Source organism: Lynx canadensis, chromosome C1 (genome assembly GCF_007474595.2).
Source record: "Lynx canadensis isolate LIC74 chromosome C1, mLynCan4.pri.v2, whole genome shotgun sequence".
NCBI classification, from domain to species: Eukaryota; Metazoa; Chordata; class Mammalia; order Carnivora; family Felidae; genus Lynx; species Lynx canadensis.
The window spans coordinates 87,443,868-87,471,519 of NC_044310.1; the positions used below are offsets into that span (position 1 = coordinate 87,443,868).

General features: G+C 36.4%; 1 protein-coding gene across 1 annotated transcript in view; it reads right to left on the bottom strand.

The window, feature by feature from the left end:
* Positions 1-22,211: 22,211 nt before the first annotated feature.
* Positions 22,212-27,652, bottom strand: part of COL11A1 (collagen type XI alpha 1 chain) — a 212,859-nt gene continuing 207,418 nt past the window's right edge. The window contains exons 65-67 of the mRNA XM_032594346.1: positions 26,422-26,490; positions 23,903-24,136; positions 22,212-22,653 (exon numbers count right to left, since the gene is read on the bottom strand). Of these exons, the coding sequence (XP_032450237.1) occupies positions 22,507-22,653; positions 23,903-24,136; positions 26,422-26,490 (450 nt within the window). The 3' untranslated portion in view covers positions 22,212-22,506. The remainder of the gene's footprint in view (positions 22,654-23,902; positions 24,137-26,421; positions 26,491-27,652) is intronic.

Here is a 27,652-nt window from a genome sequence, read left to right on the forward strand (position 1 = left end):
CCCAGGCGCCCCTCCCGCTAGTATTCTTATTATCGTGATTCTAAATTCTGGTTCAGACATCTTGTTACTATCTGTGTTGGTTAAATCCCTGGCTGTCATTTCTTCCTGCTCTTTCTTTTGGTGTGAATTCCTTTGTTTTGTCATTTTGAAAGGAGAAAAGGAATTAACAAGGTATAAAAATAAAATTAAAAAAAATAAAACTAAAAAATTTTAAAATTAAAAAATTAAACACACACACACACACACACACACACACACACACACACACACACATCTAATAAATGATGCTAGATCCTAGGTGTGTTTTGGTCTGGGTGTTGAAAGTGGTTTGACAGATTAGGGAAAAAAAAGGGGGGGGGAAGAAATCATTTGAGAATTTTAAAAAATGAATACAATGAAGTACACTAAAATGAAATGATGGGAGTAAAATAGAATTTGAAAAGACTTACACAAAATAATATAGTAGAAAAAAATTAAAGGAAAAATATTTTTAATAAAAATTAAAAATAAAAATGAATTTTTTCTCTTCCTGTTTTCAAGAAAAAGAAAAGAAAAAAAGAAAGAAAAAATAAATAGTTTGAAAATTTGAAAAAGTGAATACACTGTAGTACACTAAAATAAAATGATGGAAGTAAAATAGAATTTGAAAAAAGTACATAAAAGCAAAAATTATAGTAAAAGATATTAAAGAAAAATATTTTTAATAGAAATTGAAAGTAAAAATGAAGTTTTTTCTCTTTCTGCATTCAAGAAAAAGAAAAGTAACTAAAAATTGAAAAAAGGAAAAGAAAAAAGATAAAAAGGAAACTTTTTGAAAATTTGAAAAGGTGAATGAACTGAAGTAGACTAAAATAAAATGATGAGGGGTGCCTGGGTGGCGCAGTCGGTTAAGCGTCCGACTTCAGCCAGGTCATGATCTCGCGCTCCGTGAGTTCGAGCCCCGCGTCGGGCTCTGGGCTGATGGCTCAGAGCCTGGAGCCTGTTTCCGATTCTGTGTCTCCCTCTCTCTCTGCCCCTCCCCCGTTCATGCTCTGTCTCTCTCTGTCCCAAAAATAAATAAACGTTGAAAAAAAAAATTTTAAAAAAATAAAATAAAATGATGAAAGTAAAATAATATTTGAAAAAATTTACACAAAAGTAAAAAATATAGTAAAACAATTAAAAATATTTTTAATAAAAATTGAAAATAGAAATGAATTTTTTCTGTTTCTGTATTCAAGAAAAAGAAGTGTAAAAGGAAAAAAGAAAGAAAATTGAATAGATGGACCTGCTAACAGATTTAAATAGGACTGAAATTACTTTGTTTTCCCCTAGAAATCAGACTGTGCAGCACTTTATAGTCCATAAACTAAGAAGGGGGTGAGACTTGTGTTCTTGAAGAGCAAGGTTGGCCCAGTTGGGCGGGGCTCAGTGTAACGGCTCCGTTCTCCACTAGATGGCGCTGCCAGCCTACTGGGGTGGATTGTTGCGGGACTAGTAGGTGGGTGTGCGCATGTGTGGCAGTGATGAAAATGGCGTCACCCAGGTACCCAGGTATCGAATGCTGTTCTCCCTGATCAGCAATCGTGCACCGTCCTCTGTCTTCAGCTTTCGTCCACTCCCTGCTTCTTCACTGTCTGTGACAAAGCCCCAGGCAGTACCTCTCTCCTGAGTTTTGTCTCAGATGCGGCTGTTTTCTCCGGCCCCTTACTTCTGAAGGACTGCGTCTTTGACCCGTTCCGCCCCTCTGTGGGAGGGTCTCACCGAGCAATGGCCGAATGTTGGTTGCACCCAGGAAAGCTTGTGGGACCTTGTTGCTGCCGGTGCCCTGAGACTGTGGCCAGGTGCCAGCCCGTCCCAGAAAAAGTTCGCGAGATAGTGTAGCAGCAGCGTTTCAGGGACTATGGAAAATCACAACATGCATCGGGCACCAGGTTTCACCCTTAACAACCTTGTTCCTGCACCAGCGAATGTGGCCGTTTTCTGGGGTCTGCTGGGACCAGGTGGCTTCAACAGTCTCTACCAAATGTCCTTCCAGCAGTGGAACTGCTCTTCCCCGTGTGGCCTGAGAACCTCCGGACCCCACTCTGTTCCTGGGGGTTCGCCCTTCCCACCAGAGCACCACCAGGTATGGAGCTGTGGAGTTGCAGCCTTTGAGCTCCCGTTTACAGTTTTAATGAAATTTAAACCCTCCTCTTTCTCCTTTCTCCCTTTGTAGTTTAGTCCCTGCAACTGTTTTCAATTTTCCACTTTCTCTACAGCTGCTCCTGAGGAGGGGTGCTTTTTCTGTATTCTGCACACCACCATCCCCCCGCCCCATTCTCCTTCCTCTCTCTGCCTGCAAAAGAGGCTTCCTGCCCTCTGCCGGCTTCTCTCTCTCCCCAAGTTCACCTCTCCATGCCATGTACTGCTGAATTCTGTGGTTCAGGTTGTGCAGATTGTTGTGTTAATCCTCCAATCAGTTCTAGGTGTGTAGGATGGTTTAAATGTTGGTCTGGCTATATTTCATGGATGCAAGACACACACAAAACTTCCATGCTGTTCTGCCATCTTGGCTCCCTCAAATACAGCCAATTTCATTTGTAAATCTGAAAAATATCTTTTGCTAGAAAAAGTAGAAGGAATTCCATTAGGACCTATTAACAGCTCAGAAGTCTCAGAAGCTGGGGTCACACGATAAAAATTCTAATAAAAAACTGAGAACTTCAGTTTCAGGGAACAACTACTCAATAATTTTTCAGATTGTATTGACATGTGAATATACTGTCCTCTTCCACTCTATACTTTAGAGTCTACCCAGTCTAGAAAAAACATGTCTCACTCATCAATTTTATTCCAGAGAAAGAAAACAATAATGAAAACAATTCATTTTATAATAATAGTTCAATTCAGTTTTATCAAAACTGATACCATTCAGAATTCTCAGCAATTATGACTCATTCTAGAAATATCGCTGCATAACGACCTATCACAAACATAACAGCGTAAAATAATACACATTTATTTTCTCACTATTTCAGTTGTTCAAAAGCCTAGGCACAACTTAACTGGATCCTCTGTTCAGGGTCTCACATCAAGGGGGCAAATAGACTTCATTCTCATCTGATTGGGGAAGGTTCCACTTCCAAATTCATCTAACTGTTAGAAGAATTCATTTCTTTTGGCTATATGACTGAGGGACCAGGCTTCTTACTGTCTGCGAATGGAAACCCATTCTCAGATCTAGAGGCAGTTGCAGCTCCCGACCACGTGGCCCTCTTCACAGGTATGAAGAGGTTCACAACGTGGTTGTTTCACAACGTGGTTGTTTCACAACGTGGTTGTTTCACAACATGGTTGTTTCCTTCCTCAAGCCCAGAGGGAGAATTTCCTGTTTACTAATCTACTAAAATGGAATTTCACATTAACATAATGTAATCTCGGGAAACACATCTTAACACCTGTCACAATATAAAGTAACCTAAGCAGGCAGTGTGAAATCCCATCACTTCTTCCATATTCTACTTTCTACAAGCAAAACAGAAGTCTGTCCCACTCAAGGGGATGAGATTATACAGGGTTTAACATCAGAAGGTGGAGCTCATGAAGCTACCACAGAATTCCCGCTACCTCACCTGTCTAATGCTCCATCAATTTCTTCTGGATAGGTCAAAGACACACCCTGTTTTGGTTGAATTGTTAATATTTGCTTATAATTGCAGTAGTAGAAAGATCATATTCCAACTTACATAAACTCTGAAATTTCTTAATAAGAATTTACCCCATTTGATCACAGTGTATTTTCACAATAAAACCAAAGGGTGAAGTCCTTTATCTGTAAGGAAATGTATTTAGCAAAGTTATTTTAGTTTTCACTTTCAAATTTTAACATAGGGTCAGTCCCTCCATTGGCTAATTTTGTATGTATGGAAACACAATGAAGACAGAACTTTTGCAATGGGATGCCCTCTTACATTGGAAATATTTGTCATTTATCTAATTCCCTTGATTTAGTTGCCCTAGAGATCTAATTCTTTTCAGTGATTTCTTCTTTCTTAGAAGGTAGAGCTACCCACAGAGGTGCCATTTTGTCTTCCTAATTTCCCTCGTATCCCCTTAATCTCTCTAGCCACATTAGTTTCTCAATTGAGGATTGGAAACAGGACTCAGATGAGGCACCAGAGATTTTAGTGTAAGGTTTGTACATTCTTTGCTAATGTATTTAACTATCATCTTTTCTAATGCCAAAGTTGTGAAATTGGTTGTAGTAATCAAGAATGGGGTCTGTCCCCAATCTCCATAACCCCCATAAGATTCAGTCATTTTATCTATTAATGACAGAGCAAAATGAGCACACGCACCCTTCTTCCTACCCTTGTAAGATCCTCATCGGCTTGGCAAACATTTCACTTGAACTATGCTTGCTGCTTTTCTTTTATTCCCATTGCCTGAATGGCCTGGGCAAAAATTTCTCAGGGATGAATGGCTAAAGTGGTTCTCCATGATCTAGTCTAATTATCCCAAAATTGTGACCATAATCCTGGTACAATGCTAGCTAAAAATTTTCATCCCAGGCATCCAGCTTTAGGCCTGTAAACAAAATCTTACAGAAGGGCTCCTTTGTCCTGGTACCACAATTTGTGACTTTATCATCATATGTTGGAAAGGCTATCTTTCCTCCACTGAATTACTTTTGCACTTTTGTCAAAAATTACTTGGACATATCTGAGTCTCTTTCTGGTTCTCTCTTTTTTTCTGCTGGTTTATTTATGTATTCTACCAATATCATAGGGTGTTAATTGTTGTAGCTATATAATAAGTCTTACAACCAGGTCGATCAATTCTCCCACTTTCTTCTTGTTTTTTCAAATTGTTTTAGCTACATTAGTTGCCTTGATTTTCAATATACATTTAGAATAATCTTGTACATATCTGAAAAATGTCTAGCTTGAATTATAATAAGATTTAAATTAAGCCTATGTAATCAATTGAAGGTTTGGCAACTTTGCTATGTTGATGCTTCAATCCATGAACACAGTATATCCCTTCTTTTTTTAAATTTTTCTTTGATTTCTTTTATCAGTGTTATGTACCTTTCAGCTTACAAATCCTGCATATACTATGATAGATTTACACACCTATGCATTTCATTTTTTAAGAATGTTAAATGGTATTGTATTTTTAATTCCAGTATCTATGTGTTCATTGCTAGTATATAGGAATACAGTTGATTTATGCATGTTAATCTAATATACTTCAACTTTACTGAATTAGTTTATTATAGGATTTTTATTTTTGTAGATTCTTTTGGAATTTCTATGTGGACAATCATTTTATCTGTTAAGGACAATTTTATTTCTTCCTTTTCAATATGTGCCTCCTTGTGTCTGTCTTTGCTTCTCTTCTTATAAGGTACCAGTCTTACTGTATCAGGATCCACCTTAATCTAGGATGAACTTATCTTACCTTGGTTGCTGCTACAAGGACCGTATTTACAAATAAGGGAATATCCTGAAGTTCTAAGTAAACATGGATTTTATGCAACAGATGTAGACATACCGCCTCCCCCCTCAAAAAAAGCTTGCTTTGTCTATCCAAAGTAATATGAAAAGGGAAGTCTAGCAAGGTAGAAAACATTGCTACAATGCATCCAAATCCTTGTGCCCTATATTCATTGACATAATGAAAGCCCGAGTAAGGAACAAGGGTAAACTTCTACCCTTATGAGTTTGTAACAGGCTCCCCATTATCCCTATGGAAAGAGTGTCAGAGAAGACCAGCTGGGGAACTGGACATTTTAATCTTCACTGGCAGGAAATAAACCGTTTCCTGCACCCCCACCCCACCTGTGTTGTCAAGGGAAGCCCATGGGAAGCCTGAATTTCTACTTCCAACTGGCAGTAAAGAGGCTCCCATCTCCCTCCACTGGGGTGGTGTCCAAGGCCTAGAGGAGAGTGAACACTTTCACCATTGCCCAGCAGTAATGAGATCACCGCTTTGTGATATCAGTGGAGACTGAGCAGGAGGGGATCTTGATTTTCTGCCCCAATCCCTGTAACAAGGTTGCCCCCTTGGTGATCTGCTTTCTTCTTTTTAAATCTCCTTATATTTGTTTTAGGTAAAATGTGTAGGGTTTTTTCAGTTGTGCTTAGTGGAATAGGAGAAAGTAGCTCTTCTCTATCTTCCCAGTAACACACAAGTCATTCGAAATTTTGAACTCCAGAGCAGTTTTAGAAAACTCTGCCGTTTAGCCTCCTTCCTAAATTTCCTCAAGAAGTTTTTAGGGGAGACATAGTAAAACAAAAACAAAACAAAAAAAACAAGTAAAACAAAATAAAAAATATAGTGGACTGAATGCAGCACTCCATTCAGACGTTTAGCACAGTTGGTCTTGTAGAGCATGGTTCCAGCCCAGGTGCATAATACTCCCCACCAGTCAATGGAGATTAATTTCTCAGATTGTTGGAGAGGTCAGCTCATATAGCATTCAGTTGTCTGTGCTCCTTCCTTCTTAGAAGTCCAGCCCTCCAGCATGAGGTTAAGGGCAGGGAGAGTAGTCCAGGCTGTTACATCTAGATTGTTCCAAATACTTACATAGGAACCCCTGAGAGGGTTTGTTTTCTTCTAGTCCAGAGTTTTAGATTTCTGAAGTTTCTTTATAAAAAGCAGTGACTTTTTTGTTATTTATACTGAGTTTATCTGAGTCTGAAAGGGTAGCTGCCATTCAGCAGTATCACAAAGCCCTCTGACAGACAAACACTCAAGTTACCCTTTATGTGTGAAAGTCCTAATTTCTCTCTCATGATATTGTTCTTTGTCTCTGACAGAAACTCTTCCTAAAGTCTTCTTTGGGTATTTAAGGCAGAGGAAAATAAACCAGGGATATTCCGATCTTAAATTACAGTTCACTTTATTTGCAAAATATGTTTTTGTGATGCTTAATTTTATATGTCAATTTGACTAGATCATAGGTGCCCAGATATCTGGTTAAGCATTATTTCTGGGTGTATGTGTAAAGATATTTCTGTAAGAGATTAGTATTTGAATAGGCAGTAGACTGAGTAAAGCAGATTGCCTTCCCCAATATGGATTGACCTCTTTCAAACTGTTGAGAGTATGAATAGAACAAGAAGGCAGGGAAGAGAGAATTCTTTCTCTTTGACAGACTGCATGAGCTGAAACACTGATGTCTTGGCCTTGGAGTAGGACTTAATGCCATCTAAAGTCCTGTTTCTCAAACCTTTGGACTTGGACTAGAACTGATGCCATTAGTTCTTCTGAGTATCTTCCTATTGGTTCTATTTCCCTGGAGAACCCTGACGAATACAGTTTTCATTATAATGCCATTATGTGGGGTCAAGTGGGAGACAGTAGCTTTCTAAGGGTAGCCTTCATTGAGATTATTATCAACTGAACGTCCCCTTTCTAAATTCATATGTTGAAATCTCAACCCCCAATGTGCATTTGGAGATAGAACCTTTGACAGGCAACTAAGGAGTGAAGTCATGAAAATGAGGTCTTCATGATGGGACTACCGTCCTTATAAGAAGAGACGTCAGGAAGCTTCACCATGTAAGGGCACAGTGAGAAGGCAGAAAACAAGAAAGAAGGCCCTCACCAGAAACCAACCATGGTGGCATCTTGATCTTAGACTTCCTGCCTCGAGAACTGTGAGGTGGTAAATTTCAGTTGTTTATGTCCCACAGTCTATGGTTTTTTGCTGTGGCAGCTACAGCTAACTAATACAGAGACTTTTGCTTGCCAGGCTCTTTCTAGTTCCCTGGATGCTTTCACTATTCTTGCTGAAAGAGTATAAACCATCCTACAATATAGCCTGTTTTATCTCCTTGCTTTATTGTCTTACCTGTCATGAATCTGATTCCCTTTCCTTGATATCTGAGTAATCTTTCCAATTTCTCCTGAATTAATTACTGTAAGTATTTTAGGCCTTTACTTTTTGTCTGGACAATGAATTACCTTTCTGGTCAATATTTCCTAATCTCCATCCTCCTTTGCCTCTTCTTATGCAAAGTATCAGTACTAGGTTTAGGACTTAAACGCGTAGAAGGGCCAGCCCACATGAAGCAAATGAGATAAAAGCAAAACAATGTGGAGTGCTAGCAAATTAGAGAATGTGTGCCCCCATTGAAAAGCTGCAGTTGGCACTTACATTTTGTCAGATCCTCTAAATTTTCAAAAGAATACAGAAACTAAAGTTTTTAAAGGTTAGCAACTAATTAAAAATATTTTTAAAAAGATGTATGTGGGTCAACATCATTCAGGCCAAACACGATAGGTCTCAGGGCCAGATTTTGGCTCTCTGGCCCCCAATTGAGGACTTCTACTATAATCTCTTTAACGATTTCTCCCAGGGGCCCAAGGGGTTAGTATGCAAATAGTTTCTCCTGGTGGCTCATATTAATATCCCTTAGATGGCTTTGGAGATCGGGCCAATTTAAGTCATGCTTTTGGTGGAATCATGGCTTATGTCCTTTTTCAGCTCTGTCTGGCAAGTAGCCCCCCCTGGCTCAAAGAATCACTGCCCAGCTGACTGCCGGCAGTAGAACAGCGCTCCTCCAAAGAACAGGACACCAGATAACTGCCCAAATCACTCTGTCCTGAGGATGAGTCTGTCTATATTGAATAGTTTATGATGCCCCAAGCTGGCATATAGCTCTGCAGCAGCAGCCAAGTGCGTCTGTCACGCAGAATCTGCAGACATCAATACTATTGTTATCTTAGGCACCAGGATTTTATTTTCCTCAATACTTTATTTACTTCATTGAACAATATTGAATTTTCTTCTGCCTGAGTTAGGCTCTGAGACTAAATCATCAGCAGGTGCTTTAAATCGTTCTCTTGATGATTGCTTGCTTCTATTTCTGGTATCGTTTTCTCTCTGAAGTACTGGGTTGGATTTTCAATTTTGGTGGTCAGACCTGTGTTTCTCTTCATTGCAGAGGTTTAAGCAAGTCTCTGAGGCATGTCTTACTGTTTTATTCCTTGTTTCTAGTGTCCAGGTTGGGCAGCAGCCTGTGGGAGCTGCAGCCTGTTTCACAGAGTTTCAGAGCAATGGGAAAGAACTTGATAGTGTGGTAAAAGAAGGAAGAAAAAAATCAGTTTAACCACACTCCAGAAGAAAAAGAGTCATGCTCAGTTTTCTTTGTGTTCCAAGATTTTCTTTGTCCAGATTCATGATATAATCATTGTATTTCCTTTAGTTAACATACTTTCTCTCTTTTACTGTTATTGAAATAGACAATTTTTTAGAACATTCTATTTATTTTTTAATTTTTTTTTAATCTTTATTTTTGAGAAAGAGAGAGTGTGTGAGCGGGGGAGGAACAGAGAGAGAGGGAGACACAGAATCCAAAACAGGCTCCAGGCTCCAGACTCCAAGCTGTCAGCACACAGCCCAACGCAGGGCTTGAACTCACAAACCACGAGATCATGACCTGAGCTGAAGTCAGACGCGCAACCAACTAAGCCACCCAGGTGCTGCTCTATTTATTTATTTTGAGAGAGAGAGAGAGCAAGCACACACACACGGACAGGGGAGGGGCAGAGACAGAGAGGGAGAGAGAGAATTCCAAGCAGGCTCCACTCTGTCAGCACAGAGCCCAACACAGGGCTTGAACTCGTGAACCAGGAGATCATGACCTGAGCCAAAATCAAGAGTCAGATGCTCAACTGACTGAGCCACCCAGGTGCCCCTGAGATGGACAATTTTTATACACCCTTTGGGTCTCATTTACTCACAGATACTTACTTTCCTAGGTTTCTAACCAAAGTGAGAAGCCCTGCTGTAAATTACCTCATGTCCCTACATTTTACCTATCACAAAATTACTTACTTATTATTATTATCAATATTATCAATTTTTCATGTTGCTAAGATATGGCATAACTTTAAGGTCTCAAAGGCGAGGAGATTATATCAGTCAGTCTCATTCACTGTATCCCCAAGAGAAAAAATAAGTAATGTATGTTTCAGCTGAATCTATTACATGTTCATATAACCTTATTCATACTCAATTTTTAATTTCACACAGTTTATTAACATTCAGCTTCTGTTTGCCAACCATTATTTTGTAGTCGCACAGAGCAAAACAGCCCACTTGACTTTCCAAATGCAGTACCTGTTGGTCATCTTTACTCTATTTGCATGCTTTTCTTCTCATATCTAAAATATAAGGTCGAGAATTTAGTTAAACGATCAGTAGTTTAATATTGGTTGATACATTCTAAGGACAAAATCCCTTGTTTTCTTTTTTTTTTTTTAATGTTTACTTATTTTTCAGACACACACACACACACACACACACACACAATGTGAGTGGAAGGAGGGGCAGAGAGAGAAGGAGACATAGAATCCGAAGCAGGATCCAGGCTCTGAGCTGTCAGTACAGACCCAGCGGTGGGGCTTGAGCCCACGAACTGTGAGATCATGACCTGAGTTGAAGTCAGATGCTTACCCAACTCAGCCATCCAGGCACCCCCAAATCCTTTGTTTTCTACATTGTGAATGTGTGATCCAGAAATTTTAAGTTCCTAGGAATTCTGTCAAAATTTCTTTTGTCCAAGAACATAGAATTAATAGTTTATACTTATGAGTCTTTCATCTATTTGATAAATCAAACAAAACCAAATATTTATTTAATCCTTCATTTTAGTTTACTAAGGCTGTGCCACAAAGTGAGTGGGAAAAATAACAGAAATGTATTGTCTCACAGCTCTGGGGGATAAAAGTCCAAAATCCAGGTGGTGGTTCCTTCTGGAAGCTATGGGGGAAGGGTCTGTTCAGGCCTCCTACCTTGGCTTATTAATAGATGGCTGTCTTCTCCTATGTCTCTTCACATTGTCTTTCCTCTGTTTTTGTCTATCTCTGTGTTCAAGTTTCTCCTTTTTAGAAGGACATCAGTGATACTAGATTAAAGCTCCCCCTAACAGCTTTATTTCAACTTAACTACCTCTATAAAGACGTTATCTCCAAATAAGATCACATTCTTATGAACTGGGGGTTAGAAGTCCAAATATGATTTTTGGAGGGTATGATTCAACCTGGAATATACCTCTTATATGATTAGAACTAATTCTTAGACTCTAGGGAATATGCATTTTATACTTTTGTGGGGTAGACCAAGCCAACACTCATTAAGGAGAAGTATATGATACAAAGACTACGTAACCAGAGCTGAAATTGTGTGGAAAGTATGTCTATACTGTAGGAGTGCAAAAATAAAAATAAATAAAAGTAGCAATGTGCACTGGAGTGATCACAAAACATCTGAGACTCTGATAAAAATAAAGGCTTAGTCAAAAGAAAAAGCTGGACTTTAATAAAATAGAACTTAGATTAAGTGTAAGAAACGGAAAATAGCATATAAAGTAGGAGGTAGGGGTGAGAGCATAGAGGTATGAGTGAGTAAAAATGCAAGACATAATTCATGTCACAGTGAGAGGATGAGCTGGCTCAACATGTTGAGGAAAAATAGAAAAGAAGGTTAAGGTGGAAAATGAAGGATGGGCTAAATGTATTTGTATTTGAAATCTTGGGAGCAGAGTTTACAATTGTTCAGGTCATGAAATAGGTAGTGACTGAAAGGTTTTGAGCAGGAGATTGACAATGATGTGGTAGAATGCAGAAATCTTCATAATCTGTTACTCCTTCCCACACTTGTGTACTTTGTAATGTGACTTTGCAGGTCTGTCCATTAGGAGGTGAAGACTATTTTCTCTTTGCAATGAATCTGCTGGTCTGTGACTTACTTTAACAGGGGGCCTAACACCGCAGCAGTTTTGACCCTGGCCTCAAATTAATGGTTGTGTATACTTTCTGTCTCTTTACTTCTTCCTGTCCCTCTGTCTCTGTCTCTCTCTGTGATCACCAGTTAAAGAAGCCTGGTGTAGTCTGCTAGAGGATAGGACACTATGTGAGAGAAGCCCACCACAGACAAGGTCATTTGTGATCACGAGCCCTCAAAAGACCATTCACTTGTCTGCAGACATGTGAATGACCCCAAGCAAGCAAGACCAGCCTAGTCAGATCTAGCAGACTGGCAAATCGTCCCATCTAAGCCATAGACTCATAAGCAATAATAAATACTTAATAATTAGGGTGCCCGGGTGGCTCAATCAGTTGGATGTCTGACTTCGGCTCAGGTCATGATCTCACGGTTCATGGGTTTGAGCCCCATGTAGGGCTCTGTGCTGACAGCTCAGAGCCTGGAGCCTGCTTTGGATTCTGTGTCTCCCTCTTTCTCTGCCCTGCCCCCACTCACACTCTGTCTCTCTCTCAAAAATAATAAATAAACATTAAAAAAACTTAATAATTAAACCATTAAGTTATGCAATTGTTAGAGAGTATTATTGTAGTAGAAAATTCAAACTGAGACATTTGAGTAATTAAAGAAAGATGAACCTGGCAGCAATTGTAGTATGGATTAGCTTATTTGTGTGAGTATATAGAAAGTAGAGGCAGGCAATTAGAATAAAGAGTAAAAGTTGGAAATTGATCTAAGAAGGAGCTTAGACTAGGATACTAATATAGTAAGGGTGTCATGAAAAACATTTTGAGGAGAAAAATGGCAAACTTTGTGAATTAAAAAAATGAGAGGGAAGAATTAAGGAATTTTATTTGACTTTCTGCCAAATACTTAGATAAACTTTTGCCATTCCCTTTAAAAATAGTTCTAAAGTGATTTTCTATGACTCAAAGGAGAACTTGCCTTAAGCTATTTCTTTCATCAGCTTGTCAAAATACACCAAGTCATTTTGGGGTTCTAAGAATGGGAAATTAAGACACATTCTATAAAATATATGGCCACTGTTTAACGTTTCACAAAAAGAAAGTCTGTTGGGAATGATTGGTTTAAAATATAAACACCAAAGATACCCTGCATCTTGGGAGAGCAGTTTGGCTTTTTGTTATGGTAAGAGCTAAGAGCCTGCATGAGAAAATTGAGGTCTTTCCCTTAGTAAGATTTCCACATGCTCCAGTTGCAGAGCATGTCAAAGATAAAGCAAGATTAAACAGTTTGCTGCCCAGCTGCCAAAGTCATAATGCTTCTTTATGCTTGTCTTCTAATCTACATCTTTGTTTCAAAGGCTGTGAGATTCTAAGAGGAAGAAATCTTTTAAAACAAGCATAGGAAGCAAACCCCTATATATAACAACAATGAAGACATGAATTACTTGTTTTTAATGGTTCATGGTAGTAGTAGGTGAAGATAAAATTTTGAATATTTGATACTTTTATGGTCATGAATATATATCAAGGATAGACGAATGACAATGTTCGTTTATTCAAAAACTTCTCATCAGATGATTATTTAACTTTATTTTTTATAGGTCTATATTAATGTAGGCAATGTAACCTTTCCTTCCCTGAATTTCCTTAGAAAATTATATTTTGCTCATAAAGAACTCCTCTCAGACAAAGCATTCATTAAGAGACAAGACATTAAGTTTAGGTAAAAATTAGTGAGTGGAGAGGAAAAGATAAAGTGGAAATGTCTCCCTTTGGTTCTTTAGTTCCTGGGATTCTTTGAAAATCTACATCTGTACATCAGCTTTCCTTTTTTCCACCTAAGCGTTGCTCAATGACAGCAACGTGGAGACCTCAGGAATCCTAGTGCTTCAGATGATAATGCAAATGACGCATACACATGTGCATCACTGTGAAGGATTCTTGCTGAGAAGCCTTAAAATCCTTAGTAACAGATGCCAGTGTACAATATGAATCCAACACTGAGTCTGCCTCCATGTGCCCTAGTTGAATGAAGTCACTGGAATTAGCTTGAAGATCTTCCGTTTTTAACGTATGGTGTTTGTTTCATAATTCATCTTTCCTTTTTGTTACGAATGACAACTTTATGTGGAAATTACTAATTGACATGCCTTTTGTTGAAGACAGAACCAGAGTATCTGTGCAGATTTTCCCCAATATATGATGATTAAGAAGAAGAAACACAGAGCAGAAGCTACATTTATCTCCAACATAGGAAAGATCATCTATCTCATTTGATGCTTTCTAGACTTTTCAAATTTTAATTTAGAAATAAATTAGGAACATCTCACGTCATTAAATCTTCTAACGCTGAATTAAATAACCTTATCATTCAATCTACAAATGTACTATTACCTTTTTAAAAAATCGATTCCCTAACTGTATTCATTTAGATTTTTTTCCATCTTTCCAATGGTACTGGATACAGTATTGCAGTGAACATGCCTTTAGGCAAAATCTTGACACATGTAACAGGATCATGACATTTAACTTATATGGCAATATCAAGTCACAGTGTACCTAGACATGTGAGAACAAAGTGAACCACTGTGGCCAGAGCTCAGCCGTCTTGGTCTCCCTGTGCTCAGGTCTTGCAGAATGTGGCTCTTTAATGTAAACTTATCCAAAGATGAGTGTAAAAAAAAAAATAGGGAAGCATCCCAGATGGTCTTGCTCAACAATTTAAGGTGTTTGACCTTTATAGTCTTGACCAGTATTTTCAAGAGTAAATAATTTATCAGCTTATTGGATACAACTGATATTTTCTGAGATGAAATATAATACCATAAAATGGAATATTAAAAATCAGGGTGGATCAATATGAGTATGCAAGATGTTATTTCAGTTTTATGTGAGGTGTTTGTGGATAAAAGAAAGAGAGAGAAGAGAGAGGTTGTAAATGTATTTTTCATGTGTAGTAAAACAAAAGAGAAAGACAATGCTGTATTTGATGGAAAGCCACTGAGGAATTTTGTAAATGAGAGTAATCTGTCTGCATTTGTACTTCTCATAAAGAAGTTTTTTTTTTTCTCAGTACAGAAGTTAGATGGCTGGAAATAGGAAGTTATATAGCAAGCTACTAAATTTTGTGGTGAAAAAAATCACTACCCAAACTTAGGCAGTGGTAACGAAGATGAAAGGGATCCACAGGTGTGAGTGATATTTAGGAAGGAGAATTAACAGAAATAGATCACTGACCAACAGAACAGCAAGCAATTCATGATGACTCTGAACGTTTTTGGCCCAGGTGACTATGTGAACAGAGATGTCATTAACTGAGATTAGGAGCACAGGAAAGGGAGCCAGTTTTGACAAAAAGCTGTCATTTCTGTGAAAATACACATTGGATTTGATGAATAGTCCATTCTTTATGGTATGAAAAGTTTCAATATGACGCAGAGGATGAGTTCAGCTGTGCTGGACTGAAGAGTAAATGGTGGATAAGAAAGTGGAAGCTACAGGAACCCATGGGGGAGGGGAAGGAAAAAAAAAAAAAAAAGACGTTAGAGTGGGAGAGAGCCAAAGCATAAGAGACTGTTAAAAACTGAGAACAAACTGAGGGTTGATGGGGGGTGGGAGGGAGGGGAGGGTGGGTGATGGGTATTGAGGAGGGCACCTTTTGGGATGAGCACTGGGTGTTGTATGGAAACCAATTTGTCAATAAATTTCATATATATATATAAAAAAAAAAAGAAAGTGGAAGCAGTGTTTATAATCCACCTATAAAAAGTTCCACCTCGAAATGCAGGCAACAGAGAGCATATAGATATGATTTCTTCCTTCGTGTATTTACGTATTTAAATATATATTGAGTGCCTACAATGCCCTGATCTTTTTACAGCTAGATTATATTTTTCATATAAATTATATATAATTATTTCCCGACTTCCCATGTATTTGGTTATTCCTTATGCCCCAATTTTTACTTATGAAAATTTCAACATCAGAAGACACAGCTATATAATAAGTTTTAGCAGTTGATATCTCTATAAATGTATGTGTTCTGTAGTTGATAATGTACATGAACTGTTATTTATACAGGAGATGGGTACTTGTAGTGTTGTAAGCACATATTGTTGAAGCAATCACAAGTTATTTTCATATGTACTCTGCAATAGTATATGAGATACAAGAGGAGATACAAAGCCAATTGATAGGGTTGGGCCAGATATCATTTATTTCACTGGGATCCATCAGCTCTTCAGATTTTATAAATATAACTTTTCTTTTCTCTGATTTTATAATATATGTTCTTAAAGGCTAGCCAAATATAGTTTAGATGTAGCCGGTCAATGGCTCTAGAATATCTTTAAATGGTAAACTATAGTAATTTCTTCTTTCAAATTGTTTTATACTTGTCCCTTCCTTTTAAGTCATGCAGGTATTTTTGCTGTAATCTAAATCTGTATTATTGCCCACTTAAATTTCAGGAACTGCCTTATGGCACTTGTTCCTATTGTCTGACTCAACTTCTAGATCCATCCAGCATAGAATGATCCGAAATATGACTTTTATTATGACTTTACCTTACTCAACAACCAGCATTCATTCTTTATTATCTACTGCATAATATCCAGACTCTTTTGTATGAATTTCAAGTCTTTATAACCCTACCCTAAATATAGGACTTGGCATTGTACCATTCCACTGGGATTTTATCAGACTCCTTGTCTCTTCATGTTTCACACTCACATGTGCCTCTGGAATTCTCTCCATGAAGTGGTCTTCCTTCTCTCACTCACCCACACCCATCTGGACTCCACAAACATTTTGTAGACCTACTGTCTTTCTCATGAAGCACACTTACAAATTAACATTTATTATTCCTTCAGTTCTCCACACATCTGTAGAGTCAGAACCTTGATAATAAACTGTTATTTTAGATGTGGTGTTTTATTTCTTTTATTAAACTGTAAATGAGGATACAGTGTAGACCCATTATGACATAATTCTTTTGTAAAGTTGATGGTAGAAACCTAGCCTCATCATGGTGCTAAATCATATACTTGCTCATTGATCAATTAATAATTAGATGATTATCAAGATTTCTGGTATCAGTATTCCATGGTTCAAAACCACTTGACTGTATCTTTAGAAAATACCTACTTAAAAAATTTACCCCCTTACCCGTACTTAGCTATCTCCCTCCTACCTTGTCATGTTCCTCCTTCCCTCTCCCACTCTCTTCCTGCAGTGGGGGTTGAAAGGCCAGGAGTGATGGATGGCAGGGTCTGGGGAGTTGGGAAGTCCCCTGCACAGAGGGAAAAAAAAAATCTGATGAGACTTTCAACTATTTCACCAAAAATATAAAATATTAACTTACCTAGTCATATTGATTTTCTACTTTTAGTTAAATACTTAATACTTTTAGGGTTTTTGTTGTTGTTATCAGTGGTTTTCTTTTTCCACTCATTTTTCTCAGTAGTGATGGAAAAATCTCTATAGCTATGTGGAAATAACTAGGTAATAATTTATCTAACGTGTACTTCTTTCTATATAGCTAATAAATTTTATTCACATAAAAATACAATTCAAGATTTTTTTTATTAGCATGAAATTGTCAAATTGGTTTCCATACAACACCCAGTACTCATCCCAACAGGTGCCCTCCTCAGTGCCTATCACCCATCCTCCCTTCCCTCCCACCCCCCATCAACCCTCAGTTTATTCTCAGTTTTTAAGAGTCTCTTATGCTTTGGCTCCCTCCCTCTCCAGCTTTTTTCTTTCCTTCCCCTCCCCCATGGTCTTCTGCTAAGTTTCTCAGGATCCACATAAGAGTAAGAACATATGGTATCTGTCTTCCTCTGTATGACTTATTTCACTTGGCATAACACTCTCCAGTTCCATCCACATTGCTACAAAAGACCATATTTCATTCTTTCTCATTGCCAAGTAGTATTCCATTGTGTAGATAAACCACAATTTCTTTATCCAAGATTTTTAAAATACATTTTACCTTACAGAATATTAGCTATGATAACTGTTACTCAGTAATTTCATTTTCCTGAAATGGATAAGATGCCAAAACTCATATTTTCAAAGAATTGGTTACACAGACCTTTCTACCATGTTGATGTGGGGACCTGAAAATCTGTCTCTTTCTTAGGGGACTTGTTCATTTTATTTAATTCAGTCTGGCCATTCCAGTGTTGAACATAGAAGTGTATGCCACTTCAGGGGAAAATTTCTTTGTGTGTTTCCCTCAGTGAGCCAAAAAATAACATTTTATTTATACCAGAGACCCTAAGTGATGGCAAATTAAGGTAGTAGACTCTTTAGCTTACTTTGTGCCCTTAGTTGTCACTAGAATAAGATCTGCTACTAGGACATATGGTTTTTATCTTCCAAATGTTTCCATTATGGAAAAAAGCCTATTCTTTATTTCTTTGTAGACATATATAGGTAATTTAAAAATGGGAATGTATTCAGTATATTTGTGTAACTTCCTGTAAATAGTATTATAGGTAGAAATGCCATCATCGGATAATTATAAAATAAGTCCTGGTTTTGTAACATAAAACATTTCTGAAGTTATCTCAGCTTATATTTTTAGAAAGAAAGAGTTAACAGTGGTTCTGTAGCTCTTTTCTACCTCTGTTTTGGTACTGACCAATCTCCTTATAAATATAGACCATGGATTTACTAGAGAGAAAATAAATGAGGAATCTGGAAGAGTTGCTATGTGCCAATTACTGAACCCGGAATCTTCTAGCAGGATATACTTCTGCAAGGTTTTCAATTGTAAATAATCCTGCCATCTCTGGATCTCTGGGCGGCAGCTACACGAAGAATTATTAGTTATATGACCATTATACCAATACGAGATTAGAAGTGGGTAAAATTTGAGAGACTCTAAAGCCTACTAAACTCATCCTTCTGGAGAGCAAAACATATAGTGGTAAAAGAGGATTTGAGAAGCTGTGTCTGATGAATGTGCAGTTCCTGGGTCTTTACAAGGCTTATGCTGCTGCTCCTGTTTTGTTTCCTTTGTGACTCATTTGTAAAAAGCTTGGATTTCATGGCATCCTACTTGGCAATCTGGGCCTCTGTGATCATGCAATTTGTATAATGTTTTTTTTTACATTTTTTTAAATTAAATCTTTATGAAAGTTCTGCAGTGTAAGTGCATATGCTAATGGTTATGTTTTAGAAAGGAATTTAGGCTAGGGTGGTGATAGTAACTGTAGGAAATCTAGAGCAGTAGCAACAATCCATTTAGCTGATGGTGTGCTAGGCCCTTAATTAATTCACTTATTTCACAGTTGCTCAGCATACAGAGGACTGTGCTTCTGGATCTTTCTCTTTCATGGACCCCATCTAAGCCCTTGAGAGATCAGCTAGAAATTTGTTCTCATGGTCTTATAATTGGTATGATTTGAGCAAGTAGTATTCTTTAACTATGATCTCTTAGGAATATTGTCTTTCCACTCCAATTTCTCTTTGGCATTTTTTTTCTTGTGTTGGGTGGTAAGGAAGAAGCCAGGAAGGAGGAAATTCAATTAGAGATTCATTTATTTAGAGTTTATTGAATAGGTTTACATGGTTGGGATATAATTATACAGATTTCGGTTAATATTCATGTATAGTTAATGCCAGTAATCCTGGTATAGGAATGGCTTTCTGGAATAATCCTATCACCTACTGTGTTGTAACAAAAAGTGTGAGGACAGAGTTTGTATCATGGCATGCATGTATCTTATGGTGCCCAGAGCCTGAAATCTATTGGTAGTGGAGAGAAAACAAGGTATAAAATGTGCAGAATCAGAAGCTAGCTTGTGGAAAATTCTCACAGATTTGTAGTGCACATATGAAATAAATGTATAGAGATTTTCTTAAATTAAAACAAAAAACCTAGGGGCACCCTAGGTGGCTCAGTCAGGTGAGCATCTAACTTTGGCTCGGGTAATGAGCTTGCAGTTTGTGAGTTTGAGCCCTGCATCGGGCTTTGTGCTGACAGCTGAGATCCTGGAGCCTGCTTCGGATTCTGTGTCTCTCACTCACTCTCTCTGCCCCTCCCCCACTCTCTCTCTGTCTCAAAAATAAACATTAAAAAAATTTTTAATAAAAAACCTAAAAATTTTTAAGTACTTACCAGTAACAAGATGTGAAATGGAAAGAAATAGCTCTAAGCTATTGATAATAAAAGTCATTTTTTAAGTTAGAGAAACATTCTTTCTATCGGAAATTAAATTATAAAATTCTCATACGAAGAGGCATTCAGAGATTGAAGCCAAAACATAAAGACATAGAATAAAAGTATTACAAAAGTAATTAATGAAAACATTGATTTTTTTTTCCATGTGGATTTTGTGATACTTTTGGTATGGGTCCATTTTTTAAGTTAATAAATTGTTGCAATACTTTTTTCATTCAAAATAGTAACTTCTGTAATGTTTTTTTGTATTTGTTATTTTGTATTTATTTTGTATTTATTTTTAAAGAGTAATGCCAAATTTCATGTGCATCCACTCATGCCAGGTTCCATCCAAGATGAATATTATTCTCCATAGTTTATCCATACTTGGGCCAAGAGTAGAATGTCATATTATATGCTTTTTCCCTTCCACTGAATTTCTTTTTGTTCAGATTAAATCAACTATAAAGGAGAGAAAAAACTCCAACGCTATGTGGAAGGCCATATCCAGATGTCAAGGCATAGAAAAGGATAGGGGATTCAGTTATTTATTCATTAATTCTACTGAGTGCCAAATTTGAGCCTGTTTAATTTAAATGGACAAATAATGCAGCTTCCCCAATGCATGTCAATATGCAAAATATTCTCTCCTATTGCCATATATTCATTAAATTGCCTGATGTATGGAGTTTCTCTTGATAAACATCATTACATATTACATATTATACACTTTGTGTATAATTTAGAGGCTGTATTTCAAACAAAAGATCTGGAAATATTTGTAGTGCTGACATGAACATATGTTTGAGACTTTGCAAAATGTTTAGTTATGAAAAATATCTTTCTGAAATTTTAAGTATAACCTACCTTAATTTTGTAAACAGAGTATTACTATGGGGTGTTTTTATTTTTGACATGTGGAGAATTTTAAACATTTGATCTCTGAAGGTTAATATTTGTTTCCAGAAGTGTAAAACTAGTCTAATCTGTATGGTCAAGAAACAGAATCAAAACCTTTTCTGCAAGAGAGAGTAATTTGGAACCTATTTAAGAAAGAGAGTGACTAATCCAGGTAGACAAGACTTGAGTTTATTTATACGATTCATATCTCCCTTCTTTAAAGGACATTTACAAACTTGATTTCAAAAATAAAAGAATTTCTGAATGACAAGTGTTCACGTTTTAATTTCAATATTACAGGTATGCTCTTTTGTGATAAATTATCAGTTGAAAATGTTCCAGTGAAATCTGGTATCAATTAATTTAACACTTCATATAAGAAATAAAACATTTATTTTCAAGTCTTACATATATTACTTAAAATAGATACAAAGTTCAATTTGTAATTTTTAAATTTTATTGCTATATCAAGCTAGCTACCTGGAAGAAAATACCTTAGTGGGGGGAAAAAAAAGGTTTTGATTGTTTTAATAAGAATGACTTTTAAAACAAGCACTGTTAGTAACAATCCACCCATATGTTATTTAGGAATTAGGCAGGTCAAATAATGTATATTATTTTGAAAGAAAAGGAATAGTAATTGTTGGATAGGTGCAGGAAAATAATATTTGAAGACTATAATATGCAGCTTGGAATCAAATTCAAGAAGTTGACTGATGAGAAATTATAACAATGAACAAATTCATAAATAATTGCTTAGTTCCCATCTTTTAATATTAATCTGCATGATTGAAGCACACTGAAACAATGAGATAAGGTCGTAAAAAAATTGTACATCTGATTGTTTAATGGAGGCATTGCTTTGTTAAAATAGCTTCTTATACATATTTTCCTGTCCAAAAATATAAACTTGCTTATTTTCCATATATACAAGTATCCTGTGAAATTCTGGACTCTGAAAAGAAAAAGGTTGAGGTGTAGCACTGAATAAAGCATTAAAATGCAATGGTATTTTTGGCTGAAATTCAGCAAAGTTACTGTCAGTAGAGAAGAGTTGATCCAAGTGTGCTTCCAAGAATCTTCTAGGTTTTTGCCCCTATGAGAAATTGTTGGCGACATCAAATAATTGAACTCTTCAACATCAATATATACAAAGGCATTTTATTTTTAATCAACGAAAGGGACTTAGAGTCATCAGAAATTTCAACTTTATTTTTTCATAATACATATATTTATTGCCATGATAGTTCTGCAATTGTCATAAAATTAGAGTCAGATGGAATTCAGAGACACGTGCAAGTTTTGGAAATGGACACATAGATAACAGTATAGAACTGTACATAAAATAATTACAATTTATTAAACATACTTTTAGCACATCCTTGATGGATGGGAATGAGCACCATATCTTTTATGAATATATATTGTTCTGTTTTTTTTTTTCCTACAGCACCAAAGAAATCCAAATAGGAAAGGGAGAGATGAAAATTGGGAATCAAGAATAAGGCCTGTTTCCATCTCAGCCACACTATCTTATATTTTATGATTTTCGAAGCTTTTGTCGTGTGATTCTGCCCCCACAAGGGCATCGGGATTTCTAATCGTACGTATATACTCAGCAAGTTGTTTTCTATACCATCCTTATTCAAAACTTGCATGTGGCGTAAAATGGCTTGGTGGCACCAAGATATTTTTTCTGTTGATTTCAGATGTTCTTTGTCCTAATCTTAGCCAAGAAAACAAACAGGACCAACTTCAAATCCAAATTTCTGATTCTGATCACCAAAGTCATTGATCATTACATCAACGATAGGTACTTGATCAATTTTCGGTGTATTGATTTCAATCACAGTTTTTTCATAGCCTTTTCTGGACTGTAAAATTAAGCAGAAAGAAAAATTTATACAATCATTTCATGCTTTAACATATATGCTTTTTTTTCCTTAGCCTCTGAATGGAGGCAGGAGGGTAAGAAAGAAGAGAGTAAGAAGCAGATTTGCCATTATCTATGTTGTAATTAACTCTTGTTATCACTGATGTCATGTGTAGTTTTAAATTTTGAATTAAATTTATGTGTAGTTTTAAATTTTGACAGCTGCATTTAATATTTAGCTGTTACCACTCAACTATAATATTTGGATACACTGCATAGATGAAGAGAATCTTACTGAATTGATAAATACAGTTTAATAAGAAAACTGATGTTAGCATTGGGTTAGACTCCTACATAAGAATATATTCTTACCATTATAATCATACAATATATGCATATATATACATGTGTGTGTGTGTCCATAAATATATGTCAAGGTTTCTTAAGAAAAATTTAAATACATTATAGAAATTATAGTACATAAGGTCAAAAGTCAAAGCATTTCTGCTGCTATATATTAATTTTATGAATGATTATCAGTACACTACTATTGGGAAATCCAAACACTTGCTACTTTTAATATGCTTTCTTTTCTTTAATCTGTGGGTACCATACTCACTTTGTTAAAGGCATGGACCTATTTATTTATAATTGTGACCTCTCTTTAGTCATCAGCTAAACCGAGTTTTTTTAGTGTGCTTTCTGTATCATTTTCTTAAATAGAACTCCCATTGTGTGAAAAGGATGGTTCCAGAGGATAGAAATCACAAAAATGATAGTAACTGCCTAACCTGGTATAACACAGTCCCAACAGACAAGCCCTTATGGACAAAATACAGGGGTAAGTATTAGCTATGGTGTAAATGGTATAATGCTGATTCCTTTGTCATTTTAGAATCATGGATGAAGGAAGCAAATGAAATAAAGTTTTTTATTATTTTTATTTCAAGAGTGACTAGATATAATAGTATTCAAATATCAGGAATAATTCCATACAAATAGCATATGATCTAAGATTACCTTCTGTTATAGCTTTTAAATATGTGCCTATATGTAAGTTTCAGAGTTTGTGTGTATGTATGTGAATATTAGTGGCTTCTAATATATCATATTTCAATATGCCAGTGTTAAGCATCAGATCTTAAAAACAACAGACATCCATTTCATGAGAGACTCCTGACTTAGGGCCAAGCTGAGATGGTTGCACACAGCCTCTCACCCTGTGAAAGAAGGCAAGTGATTATACTCACCGCACAGCCATCATATAGTGCTTTGATGAAAGGGTTGTTGTCATAGGACATCTCCTCATCATTGGATCCCAAGAACCGTAGTGCTTTGTCATAACTTCCTGATGACACATCATACCAGGCTGCTGACTGATGACAGGTGTAGGTGAAATTTTGCCGAGCAGAGGCAGTCAGCAGTTTCAGGAATGTCATTTGCACCATATTAATGGAATTTCCTTCAACATCTAAATAGGAAAGCTGGGAATAAAAGAATAAAAAGACACATAGGTTCTTTTACTTTTTTATGTTATAAAAGAATAAAATCACTGTCGACAGTGAACTGTGATCCCAGAAGCATGTGGATGAATCAACTGTCCCATTTTCACTTAGGGAATGAAAGTGGGCAAGGAGGGTCATAAGACCCAGGGACAGGATTTTATGAAATCACTATTGTACTCCCACCTGAGTTACAATGAGCACTACTTATCTTTGAAAAATATTCACTTTATTTCAATGCTTCATTTTCCTAACATTAAAAATTTCCAAAAGAAAAGCTTTTGTTTCCAAAAGATCTTTCATTATGTTTGTGTATCTTTTTATTTATTTGTTTTATTTTTTTAAAGTTTATTTATTTGAGAAAGATGGAGAGCGCACATGCATGAGCGGGAGAGGGCCAGAGAGAGAGGGAGAGAGAGAATCCTAAGCGGGCTCTGCACTGGCAGTACAGAACCTGAAGCAGGGCTCCAAGCATGAACCTGTGAGATCATGACCTGAGGTGAGATCAAGAGTCAGAGGCTTAACTGACACCCAGTCGCCCCTGTGTATATTTTTAAATTATAGAATTGCAAAATAGTGAAACAATTAGAACTGAGGAATCTCGGTGCAATGGAAAGTTACCTATTTTTGTGTTTTTATTTCACCTACTCCTTTAAAAATTTCATAGTATAGCCACTAGACCCAAAGTTTTAAACATGTTTCTGCATTTTTGACGCCATAGTTTTCTAAGATGTTTGTCTTCTATTTCCAGCACAGATCTGCCTGTTTGTTCGTTCTTAGACAATGTACTTATTCATCACTGTGTCACCAGCACCAAGCATAATGCCCAAGACAACGCAAAAGAATATATGGTGAGTCAGTAAATACTTATTTTACATTTAGGGCAGGAAAGTAGTTTTAACTACAAATTATTAAAATCCTTTATTAAATTCATAAATGGTTTTATTGGGTAAAATTGAAAGACTGGCATCAGCTGAACATAGATATTTTTAAAAATTGAGTAGGAAATTTACCTAGACTATGGATTAATGTAAAGGTAATTATCTATGGCTTGCTTCTTTTGTTGAATTTACTTAATCCTTACTGATTAACAGCTCAGATAATGAGAAGACTTGTTCAGTTGAAGGAAAAAAAAAAAAAAAAACCTTGGGAAATGAACAGTAAGGTAAACAAATCAAAACAACAAAAAATAACACCACACACACAGTTCTGTGTTATGTATTTTTAAATTCTACACAGGTAAGAATGTCACATGGATATTTAATATGTAATTTGAAGACTGAACTGAAGAATTATGTCAAGTGGAAAACTTCACTAAAGTTGTCAATTAACGTGTAGGTTTTGCATAAGATGAATAACCATAAAATAGTCATCAATAGAAAATAATAGCTTCTTAAAGAACATTAAACAGTTGAATAATTATTGGGGTAAGTGAAAAACTTTCACTTAAATACATTTATTACTATTTTGAATACGCATGTATTTGTAAACAGCTTTTATAATATAAGTTTAGTTTTGGCATCTAATCTTAAAATACCTGTAAAAATTATTAATAGTGAACTTTATTTTTAAATGTAACGATCAGAAGAAAAAAAAAACATTTTGCCTTCCAAAAGTTTTTACTGAAATAGAGAATAAAAAATAAATTAGGTTTCAAACAGAAAAAAAGATATAGAGTCTGAGACACTAAACACATATTACATTCTCTATACCTGATATTTCTAATATAATTCATTTTTATGATGTCTATCAGGTACTTAATGAAATGCATACTTTATCTGATCATATTTATTGAATTTAGCATATTTCCATGTATTTTGATAGAAAACATTTAGAAAAATTCTCTAAAATACAACTGTGGTCGGGGCGCCTGGGTGGCGCAGTCGGTTAAGTGTCCGACTTCAGCCAGGTCATGATCTCGCGGTCCGTGAGTTCGAGCCCCGCGTCAGGCTCTGGGCTGATGGCTCAGAGCCTGGAGCCTGTTTCCGATTCTGTGTCTCCCTCTCTCTCTCTCTGCCCCTCCCCCGTTCATGCTCTGTCTCTCTCTGTCCCAAAAATAAATAAACGTTGAAAAAAAAAATAAATTAAAAAAAATAAATAAATAAAATACAACTGTGGTCTAAGAGATATAGAAGGAGCAAACCAGAGAACACATGGAATCCTAAATAGTATAACTCAGACTTTCACAGTCAGGGTCTAAGATATATAATTTGAGCTTCATTTATGAAGTTTAAGATAAACCATTTCATGTTGAGGTAATAACATACCAGTTTTCCTCTCTTAAATTCACTAAACCAGCTTCCTGGTTTCTCCTTTGGCCACGATGATATTCTTACCTGTTGCAAAGGAACAGGAAAATTAGAAAGTAGGTAAAAATTATGAATAGTATTGTTTATGTATGCATCAGTAATTTTCTGTAAGACTAAGATGCCAAAGAAGTTTTAAAATGGTCTATCCTGAATTACAGAAAATGAGATAAACAGCAAAATTTGAGATATATCCTGTGACTTCCCACTTAGTAAAGATTGAGTCATTTTCTTCCTGTTTTCTTTAAATGCTCAAAAAGAAGAAGGGGGGGTTGGAGAACAACCTGCTGATGGCATACTAAGGGCTGTAGGGGACAAAAGTGGAACTCAGAAGCAACCCCCTGTAAAGGAACCCCTCACAATACCAGTCAAAATCAGTCATCAAGACAGATCCCATCAGTATTTCATAGCCAAGGGAAGCATCCTGAAAGTATTCAGCCAGTAACTAAGGGTGGCATGGAAAAGTCATTGCAGGAAGCAAGCGTAATCATCTCCTGCTGGGAAGAATGTTTAGAACCCTTTATAGATCTGCATTTATTGTTTTGCTTTGCAAGATCAGCAAAATGTAACAGTATATAAGGCTTCACTACAGGGAATTTGAGTTATCAGTGTAAAGAGAGGCATTTCCACGTTCATTTCTTTGGCAGCTACGGGAACTTTTATTATGCTTTGCTGCCAAGTTTGGATGGGAAACAGAAGTTGGTTTGTCTCCTGCTCCTACTACCCAACCTTTACTGGAGAACTTAACTTCCCTCCTAAAGAGATTAGCCACACTTAAAGCTACTTGTCTTGCCCTAAGGAGGTTCTGTGCCTCTGTATGCCCACACCATTTACTAAAACTGTTTGAAGAATACAATCATGCTAGTGAAAAACCTTTCCCTATATTAGTAATTTGCCTTTAGCTCAAATATATTGATACTGCTAGGTGAAAATCAAGAAATCTGTTTGAAGAGACAAAACATTTAAAAAGTACGCAAATGTAGACAATATTCTTATGTAAACGATTATAAATTGTGTATTCTGAACATCATATACAGCTGTGAGTTCTGTTGTGTCATTGGAATGAAGAGTACTATACATGCACTAAAATTTAAGCATCAGCTGTGCTGTGTCATGGAAAACCATAGAATTTTAGAGCACAAGCAGGTGCATAAAGAATACATCTGGGTAAAAAAATAAAGGAGAGAAGTAT